This window comes from Microtus ochrogaster, chromosome X (assembly GCF_000317375.1).
Source record: "Microtus ochrogaster isolate Prairie Vole_2 chromosome X, MicOch1.0, whole genome shotgun sequence".
NCBI classification, from domain to species: domain Eukaryota; kingdom Metazoa; phylum Chordata; class Mammalia; order Rodentia; family Cricetidae; genus Microtus; species Microtus ochrogaster.
In genome coordinates this window covers 29,660,982-29,672,436 of record NC_022026.1, presented here as the reverse complement: position 1 = coordinate 29,672,436, position 11,455 = coordinate 29,660,982, and the positions used below count along the sequence as shown (strand labels likewise).

Genomic DNA, 11,455 nt, shown 5'->3' with positions numbered 1-11,455 from the left:
TATTAATTAATTATACTAAACTGTTAAAACCATTAAGAATAAAAAGAGAAATTGAATACCTTTAAAACAGTTCAATTCAAAATTCTTAGACTACATTAATTAATAGGTTCATCCATACAGGAAATGTTTTAAGGCCAAGTACTATGATTAATAGTTAATATTTCTTTTGTCCCATATCTGAACTAAGTATTAACTATGCAATCTCTTATTTACTTGGCATAAATCATCAAATATTAAGTACGATTACTGATCATTTTAGAAATGAGATAATTGAGACAATTTGGTTAAAAGTATTTTATCCGAAATTTCTCTGAAAACTTGGACAGTTTACTCAAAGGTATCTTATCTTCTTCCTTTTCTTAAAAAAAAAAAAAACTTATATGAGCTTTCTATTTGTAATAGATCATTGATGTATGGACCAGATTTAATGAGAGTGAATATGTTCTCCAAAAATTATCAAATTTGTACAATGTGCATATCATTAAAACTTGTGTACAGAGTTCTCTGTTAGAATGTGTCAGGTATTTGATCACTGTATTGTTTTCTTTTATCAATATTTTTTATTGGGCTCTTGATGTGGGAGTCTCCTCTGTGTACTGTGATTAACATTAATGAGTAAAGAAACTGCCTTGACCTGTTGATAGGGCAGAACTTAGGTAGGCAAGGGACTGGATTAATGCTGGGAAAAAGAAAGCAGAGTCAGGGAGAAGCCATGGATCCTCCGCCTGAGACAGATGCCAGTTAGAATCTTTGTCAGTAAGCCACTGCCACATGGAGATATACAGATTAATAGAAATGGGTTAAATTAAGATATAAGAATTAGCCAATAAGAAATTAGAGTTAATGGGCAAGCAGTGTATTTAATAAATACAGTTTCTGTGTGATTATTTTGGGTGTAAGCTAGCTAGGTGACCGGGACAAACAAGTGTCTCCTTTCCCTGTAACAGGCTCTCAAACATTCTTAGCACAGTAAGAAATTTTTCTATTATTATTTTATGTTTATAAAACCCTTTCTAATTAACAAAGGAATAATCTAAATCAGTGTATATTAAGAATGTCATAAGTGCAAATCCCATGAAGTGTGTATATATTTATAGAAATATCAGTCTTTTTTAATTACTTGTTTCCTTATAGCTGAATACTTTATTTCTAATTTATTCTAATATAGGCAATGAAGAACATATTCAATGATACTGATATTTATATAGAGATACTTTCTAAAAACTACTCATTTCAAATATGACTCAGTAAATAAAGTCAGTTTCCTGGTAAGACTAATTACTCTAATATTTATAGAACTTTTTGACACTACGAAGATTACCCAGTAGAAATGAAGTTTCCAGGTTGGTATCAGCTATTTCTCCATGTTCTTAAACTTAAGTATATATCTTCAGCAATAGTGTCTAACCATCAAGTTCTAAAGAGTAACAAGATTAATGGAAACAGCTTGTAATGTTTTGGGGGTGTTTTATGGAACTCTACTGGCTCATAACTCAAAAAGATGTATTCATTACGGACACTGGGGTTTTTATTTGATAACCTATGGTGTCGGGAAAAGAAATTGCACCCTGCTCCCTATTAAAAGTAACTTTGTTTAATCTCTCTCTGTCTCTGTCTCTGTCTCTCTCTCTCTGTGTAAATACTGTAGGAAGCTTATACAGCATAGGGTTTCCATATGGCAGTTTAAAAGATATTTCCTACTCTACATCATCTTCCCATCACCCACCACATTTAACTCTACTGTTCCATTATCCCCATTTCCTCATCATCACACAAGTTCTATTCACATTCCCTTGAAATCTGTTTCCTATAGCCAGCCCCTTTTTGGCTTCCCAATTTCTATGAGTACTCTGAGTCAAACATAGAAACCCAAAGTTTTAAGTCTTCTACCCACATATAAGAGAAAACATGCAACAGCTGCCTTTCCTTGTTCTGTCCAGCCATGAACCTTGTGAACGGCTATGCCTGGTGGAAGAAAGGAAATCTTTAAAGATAGGCTTTTGTGAAGTGTATTGATGGAGGAAGGTCATTGGTTGATTTAATAAAGAAGCTGCTTGACCTGATAGGTTAGAACGTAGGAGGGAGGAGCAGAATGCTGGGCGGAAGAGGAAGTGAGGTCAGAGACTCGACAGCTCTCCTCTTAGGGGCAGACGCCTCAGAGAGACATGATGCTCCACTCCTGCGGGCAGAGGCGAGAGCTCTGCTCTCTGAGGCACACGCGATGAAGCTCCGACCCAGGATGGACGTAGGCTAGAATCTTCCTGGTAAGCGCACCTTGGAGTGCGACACATATGATTGGAAATGGGTTAGTCCAGGTGTGAGAGTTAGCCGAGAAAAGGGGCTAGAGCTAAAGAGTCAAGCAGTGATTGAAAGAATGCAGTTTGTGTGTTGTTATTTCCGGGCATAAGCTAGCCGTGCGGGTAGCGGGGTGCTGGGAAGGCAGCTCCGCCACTCATATTACTACAGTGTATTTCTCATTTTCCTTCTGTGAAATAACAAAAATAAGCCCAAAACATAAATATCGCTCCTTTGTAAGAATGCATTTTGACTATCCACAGAACTGACAGAACTTCTTTTGTGTCTGTACTTCCTTCAGAGCTATGGAGACATGACAACTTATATCCATTGGATCTTACTTTCAGACCTAAAAATACATAAGCTGTCAGCCAAAACCCAAACAAAAATCATAAGAATTCAGTTCAGATGTAATTGAAATTTTGACATTCAAGATAGAGCTCTAATTACATCTGACAGATTCATGTTGATTTTTGTTTTAAACTTTTCTTATACACCATATTCTGTATGTCCTACAATTTTTACTTTAAATGTTTCAAGTGAGAATGTTTTAATTTGCTTCTAAGACTGAAGATAACATTTCCATGCATCAAAAACTTCAAATCACTTGTTTTTTTTTAAATCAAAAGCAAGCATTGTAAGGAACTAATGTTTATAAAGTATAAAACAGGAATTTTGTTGTCAAGAAGGAACCAGACAGATTTTAACACATGGCTTAGAACAATGGTTCTTAACCTGGGGATTGTGAATTCCTGCCTATCTGATATTTATAATTCACAATGGAAGCAAAATTACAGCTACAAAGTAGTAATGAAATAATTTTATGGGTGGGGGTCATCAAAACATGAGGAACTGTATTAAAGGGTCATATCCTTAGAAACACTGTTAGACATATTTTAACCTACAAGACTCTTAAAATTAAACTGAAAAGGATACTACAAAATCACATTAAATTTCCCCTCAAATAATTCAACTATACATCAGCTACCACTGTTACTATCTCTAAATGTCTTTTATTGTTTTTTATTTCGTGAAACCCTCATCCAGATACCAATTCTCTAAATACTAGTGTAGTATACTGCACTAATCTTCAGTAGTTTTCTCCCGATTTCTTCCTGATTATCTTAATGTAGATAAGTGCTCAATTTTAAGCACATTAAAATTTAATGTGTGCATATCTATATATATACACATATTACATACACATATATATGTGTGTGTGTGTGTGTGTGTGTGTGTGTGTGTGTGTGTGTGTGTGTGTATGTTGGGCCAAAAGTATCTCAGGGCCTGTACCTCGAGGCCTATAGAACAGAAAAAAAGCCTGGCTTGAGTTCAGGGCCTATACTTCAAGGCATGTAGGACAGAGTAAAACCTGGCTGGAGTGTGAGTGAGGATGAGACAGCACAAACTAGGTTAGAGGTTAGTCTTGTTTATAGAGTGAGTTCCAGGACAGGCAAGGCAAAGTCTACACAAGAAAACCATGTCTCAAACCCCTTACACCCCCAAAAAAGAAAAGAAAAAAAAGACTCTAACTCAGAGGCAATAAAATGCTGTTTAATTTTTTTCCAAATCTCATTTTTCTGAATTCAATGAGATAATAATAATAATATAATAATAATAGTTTCAAATTAGATAATTCATTATATTTGAGTTTCTGATCTAGCTATATTGCAGTTCTCTCTTGAAAAGCCTGAACTCTATGGAATAGCATGCTTTCTTTACTTACAAGTGTATTCCCCCTCAAGTCTGTGTGTGTGTCTACCATATGTGCATGTGTGTGTGTCAACAATTATGTGACAGTATGCATATGTATGGATGTGTAAGTGGACACCATATTTCCACATTAGGTATTTCTTTCCTCAATCACATTCCATTTTATTTAGTGAGACAACTTCTCTAATTGAAGTAGAAGCTCATGGATTTCATTAAGCTGGCCAGGCAGCAAGTTCCTGGATTGTGCACGCTTATAACTCCCCACTGTAGGGATCACAGCTGTGTGCTGCCACACCAGGCTTTTACACAGGTTCTGGATATTGAACTCGATTTCTTCTGCTTGCACAGGAAACACTTTATTGACTGACCCATTCTATTTTTACTCTTTTTATTCCACTCATCTCTTAGTTTAATGCCTCTGATTGGAGCTGCTTTCATTTTCTTAATAAACGACATCTTTGCTTTAAAAATGATGCTGATTCAGATGATTAAAATAAATACAAGGAGATAATCAGCCCACAGTGGGGAGATTTTAGTAGTCATTTTTGACTTCAATGAATTGATTTTCTAAAGATAAGATTTATCATATTACCATAAACTTGATTATTATCATTTAATAAGTACTATTTTAGGCAAATTCATAATTCTTGAGATATAGTGGTTTTTACTCGTTTATGGCACAGGGGATTAAACCTCAGACTTCACATGGGGTAGGCATGTACATACTACTAGATCTATATTACCAGCCCAAACTTCAGATTTTTATGATGCATTATTTTTTTAAAATTTCTTCATATTTTGTAGCTATCGGTGTGATTAATATGTGGAAAATCTGTCTTTACACCTTGAATTGAGTTTGCAATAAGCCATTATGGAATGTTGTAATCATTTTGTAACTATGTGTACTTTTAAAACTTTTTAATCTTCTAAAGTTTTCCCTACTAATACACCCTATTTTAACTGTCATAATATTAGAATACTGAAGCTTTCAAAAACAAGTTAAATCTACATACAGAATATCTTTTAAATGCAGTAGTGCACAGAATGACAGAATATAAAAAAGAAATCCTGTACCATGTGTACGCCTCATGGAGCTAAATCGGAAGGCAGAATTCTCATGTAGGAAGCTATTCCAACAATTGTCAATTACAAGATTCTTGGGTTCTTCTTTATCTAATTAAGAAACAAAGAGATATTATACTCAAGAAGATAACGTTCTATGGAAATGGAAATTAAACTGAGTCCTTTTAAAACTTAGATGAGTGTGTTTCAAAGTATGTTTTGACATGAAATTTAAGTGACATATTTGAAGAACATACTCAACATTACAATTAGTTTTCTACATACCATCAAAATATTTAAAAATTGATTCACAAATTATTGAAGCTTTAAGTTCTCAACAGATATAGATCATATATTCAGCAAAAAGTGGATTATAGCTCTTAATGTATACTGGGTGTATATGTACATAGGTATGTGTAGGTATGTACATACCTATGTACATATACACATATAACATTTATGTGACATTAATTGTAAGATTAATCTCAAGGTAAAGAAGCATATACTAATTGCATATAAAATGGGATAGATGCATAAGTTGGTAAATGTCAATATGCAACTTGGAAGGGAATACTGAGAAATATTTAATTATAGAAGTGATTTAAAGATGCTTTGAGTTTGTTATATAAATACCAGTCTTCTAAAAGTGTAGTTGTGTGGCAAACTGCATTGGAATAGATTATAATGACAAGATCTTAACCAGAACTAATAAATCAGAATAATTGGTAAAATAATTATCTGTAAATATTGTAAACTGTAACTAAAATGTGTTTGTAAGAAAGTTGAGCCTTAACAATTATTCTATTTTGACTTTACAGTATTTGAAACAGCTTTTTCATTGAGAAATCAAAGATAGATAATGCATTTAAATTGATATATCAAAGGTCTTTTGTTTGATGTAACAATTTTCCAGTCATAAATCTCAAATCTTGTAACAGTATTTTTCATTTATTCAAATACATGTAATTTGAAGATCTGGGGATTCTTCCCATATTTATATTTTGTTCTATTGTGTAAAGTCATTTTTTCTTACTAGCAAACTATGGTAATTATTATTATACTTAACAAAAATATTTCTTTAGCTTTGAATGTGTTTTGGTATGATCCTGAGAGTCTCCAGAGACAACATTTGCATCATCATACATTAGTTACATTTATCAATGCTGAAAATGGAAGTTAATTATGATAGTAATATGTTAATCAGTATGCACATCTTTACCTTTCGTATTGTTTCTAATAAGTTACTGATGCCAGAAGCAGAGTCTAATTTTATTCAACAATTTTAAGAAAATCCCTATTGCACTAACATTTAGATAACGTAAAAAGACTTTATAATCTCTAGAATATAGCTATTTCAGTAGGAAAATAATGAAAATGCTTAGTTTGTACACATCAATTATTGCTTCATTCACCAATACAAGTTGTCAAATACATAATTATATGGAAATTCCACTAACAAAATGTATTAGAAAATCAGAAATTGTGTATTGGTATATTTGCTATCCATGTATGTGATAGTTTTGAAATGTATATCCAATAGTTTTCAGGTTATAATAGATGGTCAATAGTAGATAACTATATTTAACTCCTGCTTTATCAACACCCATGTCAAAATGAAAATACTTTTTGGAAGGAATAATACTGCCAATTAAAGTAAAGCATGTCTCTGTGAGTTCAAGACCAGCCTGGTCTACAGAGCTAGTTCCAGGACAGGCTCCAAAGCCACAGAGAAACCCTGTCTCAAAAAACCAAAAAACAAACAAACAAAAAAGTAAAGCATGATGTTAAAATTCATAAATGAGCACGTCTGGAATTATTCATAGGAGCAAGGAAACCAACATTGTTTTGAAATGTGTCCTTAAATTAGTAGTATGTGTATCATAGGTCCCGTAATCATTTCTAATTTTCCAACTCATACTCTTATATCTCACCATGGCTTCTCTCCATTTCTTAACTAATTACCAGCAGGGCAGAAATTGGGGAGAATGAGTTTGAGGATGAGGGATAATCACTGATTAAAGATGATTGTTAGAACTGAATCTATGGATGCCAACCATTGAACACACACACACACACACACACACACACACACACACACACACACACACTCATATTTACTTATAAGCCCAACAAGGTCAACAAAGGACTCCCTAGCATGTATGGATTAGGTAAAGTCCCCGTCTAATGGCAAACTAGAATATAGAGGTGTTAGAAGAGCTGACACAATGAGAAAGTACCATTGAGAACATTGCTTGGAGATCGTGATAGGATGAAGGAAAAATTGGCATCCAAAGGAAGAAAGTGGCAAATGTCACTCTAGTTTAGAGCCTTATCACTGGGATTCAAATGAACCACCCATAAGTGACATTTACGTGATCCTGAAGAAGACATCTTGATATGACTAGTTCAAGATTCTGTTCAATTTATTCATTGTATAGCTTTGAATAATTTTTTTCTAAGTTGATTTATATTTTATGTTCATTGGTATTTTGTCTGCATGCATGCCTATATGAAAGTATCACAAGCCCTGGAATCTGAATTAGAGACAGGTTTGAGCTGTTATGTGGGCTCCGAGAATTGAATCAGGGTGATCTGGAAGAACATCCTCTTACAGCTGAGCCATATCTCCAGCCCCAGTTTTGAATAATCCTAAGAGAGAGGTTTTACAACTGAAAACCTCTAACAGCTGTCTGCAAAACTGAGTAAAGATTCATAGGGCTCTAGTGTGGGGCATACTGAGTTTTATACGTTGTTATAAACAAATCCTAGGTTCCTAGGACATTTAAATTTTTTCTATGAATTTTTATGTTTCAAAATAATCATTGATGATCTACATTAGTACTTTTTTCTAATCCTAAGGGTATTTAGGCCATTTCCTCTGTTTTCCTCTGTAGCTACTTTCTAAAATAAGCATAGAATAATATATGCATGGGCCTTTGAATCATTCATTTTCTACAGCTTGCCTTACATAATTCTAAACTGAAAGCTCTCAATAGAGAATTATATATAAAAGATGAAGTTGAATTATTGCTGAGGTGTGGAAAAAAAAGGTGCTTTGTAAGAATGGGTGGTGGTGAGACAGAGTAATGAAAGGGTAGAAATGATTAAACTATAATATAAACTGTTAATAAATTTAAAAAGAATAATAAAGTTTTCTTTTTTCCCCAAGAACATAACCAATCTTCAGGAATGAAATAAAGCAATGGCAAGTCATCTATTCTAGGTAAGTCTAAAATGTTTTAGGAGTAGCCAATTTATAGAAAAATCTATGTAGTGAAAACAGGCTTCATAAGGTACAATTCACTAATAGGTCAAAAAGGCTTCTTCCTGACATAAATACCTGAAAAAGTTTCCCAACATTGTATAAACAGTGCCATGCAATGTTACAAGAAATGCTTTTACTAACATCTCCAACACACCATGATGAAAATTTCTTTGTCACCTGAAGCTATGAGTATGTGAAATACCCAAAGAGTGAAGCTGACTTAATACAATTCTTAAGTGCGGCTGGTGGAAGATGTAGTATGTTTCTAGTACAGAGATTCGGGCTTCCTTAGGTTTAATTCATGAATAGACTTCAGGGTTCTCAGAGAAAAGAAAGATTCTAAGTCCGTTCAGCTACTTCAGCATTTCCTCAATCAAGTTTGCCTGCTGAGAAGTTATGCACAAAGTTGCTGAGGGCTTTGCCTTTGCATACTTAGGTTTCATTCCTATTCCTTTACTTAATGGCTCAGTGATCATAAACAAATTGGTGGCTCTTTCTTTCCCTTAATTTTCTCAGGTTTAAAATTGAATTTAATGATTACTTTATGGGGTTTATATTTTAGTTTCCTTTGAGGAATATACCACTTGACTGCCTGCTACCTTTGTTCATAGACTTTTCCACTGGAACTGGTTTCAATTTTTTGGGACTATGCTTCTCAACTCTAATCTAATTTCTCATTATATACATAATGTCCCCAAATACTTCTAGAATTAGCCAATAAAGTGTTGTAAAATCAAATTTTATGAATGCACGAAGCATAGATTTTCTTTTGAAAATTCTCAATGCATCTGGGTAAATGAAAAATGCTTTCCATGATTAGCAGCTTCTACACTGCAACTTCTAGCTTGGTGTGTTTAACCTGGAATAACTGCAGAAGCCAAGAAACTAACTAATAAGAGGCCATTGGTTGTTGTGGCATGCAGGGAAGAAAAGTCCTTAAGGGAGGAGATATAATAGAAAATAGGCAATATGAAAACAAGAGAGGGTGAATAAGTGCGGTGGAAAAATTTAAGCAGTGAGATGGGTGGAGGGGTGGGAGAGATGAAAAGAATATGTTAGAGGAATACCTACTATCTTGTAGTGGGTTAAACAAAGTCCCAGTGCCAAGTGTGGGATACTTCTTTATGAGTTAATGGTCTGGGAGATCCCGAAACCCCTAAACAGTATCATTAGAATTTTTATAAACTTTTGCATAATAAGAATTAAGATATTTAAAAAATATCATAAGAATCTTATGTATTAACTAACTCATATGTGGATTTAAAAATAAGATCAAAAGACTACTTGATACATAGATTCTAGATCCACCATTTAAGAGGTGTGTTTCAGCAATCACATTTTACTTCTTATTTTTTATGATATCTATTTTATAAAATGTTTTTATACTGCAATGAAATAAAAAGATAGATATCCACAATATGTAAGAAAAGGAACCTACTTGTTAATATGAGATCAATGGAAACAGCTTCACGGGTAGGATTTTTGAAATGTATCATGGCAGATGCCTGAAGACCAAGGATTGTGGTTATTCTTTGTGCATCTATAGGCTTGGGGAATAGCCCTACTCCAAAGAGGTGGAATTTCCATTCTTTAAACTGTTTAAAAGAAAAAGGAGTAAGATTAACATATTTGAACATACTTGATTTTCAGGATTTATAAAACGTTTGTTTTCTCCAATGAATTTTGTACAGTCACATTATGACATTTTCTAACAAGAATATAAAGTACTTTGAGTATTTCCCCTGTGTACTCAGCTACCATTACATTCCTTACTCCCCTTCCCTATCACTGTTCCTCTTTATTTCTCGAGAGTTTTGATTTGACTTTGATATTATATGTACATATATGATATTATTTATATGAAATCTAGAAACTACAAATAAGTGAAAACCTACAATATTTGCTATTCTGAGACAAACTGATTCCACTCAATATTATTATTTCTAGTTGTGTCCTGAAAATAATGTACTTCATTTTTGTGGCTGAAAAAAGTATCCATTCTTGTGCTGGCTAGAATTATGCCAACTTGATACAAGCTGGATTCATTGGAGAGGAGGGAAGATCAAACGAGAAAATGGCTCTGTAAGATGAGGTTTGTAGGCCAACCTACTGGGCATTTTCGTAACTAGTGATTATTCTGGGAGGACCCAGTCCATTATGAGAACACACAACAAAGCACTTAAAATAGCCTTTATGGATATGAAAGAAGAAATGAATAAATTCCTTGATGAAATCTATGAAAACACAAGAAAACAGTAGAAGGAAATAAATAAAACATTTTAAGACCTGAAAGTGGAAATAGAATCAGTAAAGACAACTCAAACAGGAAAATCTGGAAATCAAAAATTTAGGAACAACAACCTCATAGGCAAGCTTCACCAGTGAAATGCAAGAGATGGAAGAAAGAATCTAACACATTGAAGGTATGACAGAAGAAATGTATACCTCAATCAAAGAATACATTAAAAAAATTCCAGACAAAAAGCACCCAGGAAATCTGGGACACTATGAAAAGAAAAAAATTATGAATAATAGGAACAGAGAAAGAAGAAACTCAGATCAAAGGCCGATAGAATATTTTCAACAAAATCATAGAAGAAAATTTCCCTATCCTAAAATGGAGATGTTTATGAAATTACAAGCAGCATACAGAACGACAGAAAATAAATTCCCCCTCAGCACATAATAATCATAACACTAGATGTCCAGAACAAAAAAAGATATTACAAGCTGAAAGGAAAAAAAAACAAGTAATATATTAGGGCATACATATTAGAATAAAACTTAAGTTTTCAGTGGAGACTCTAAAAATTAGAAGGACTTAGACAGATGTGCTGCAGACTCTAAGAAACCACAGGTACTGTACCCACAAAAACTTCAATCGGAATATTGAATTGATGGAGAAAATGAGACACTGCATGATTTAAAAAATGTAAGCAATATACATCTATAGATCCAACACTACAGAAGGTACTAGAAAGATAACATCATTCCAATTTTGCTAACCACACACAGGAAATCACAAAGGAGTAAATAATCACAGATGAGCAAATCTAAAGAGAGGAATCAAAAACACATAAAAAACAGTAACGAAGGCTCCAAAACCACAGAGAAACCCTG

General features: G+C 33.6%; 1 protein-coding gene across 1 annotated transcript in view; it reads right to left on the bottom strand.

Annotated features, from left to right (window-relative positions):
• LOC106144084 (cilia- and flagella-associated protein 47-like) overlaps positions 1–11,455 on the bottom strand; it is a 51,857-nt gene that overhangs the window by 24,972 nt on the left and 15,430 nt on the right. The window contains exons 3-4 of the mRNA XM_013350533.2: positions 9,774–9,930; positions 5,083–5,181 (exon numbers count right to left, since the gene is read on the bottom strand). Coding sequence (XP_013205987.2) covers positions 5,083–5,181; positions 9,774–9,930 — 256 coding nt within the window. The remainder of the gene's footprint in view (positions 1–5,082; positions 5,182–9,773; positions 9,931–11,455) is intronic.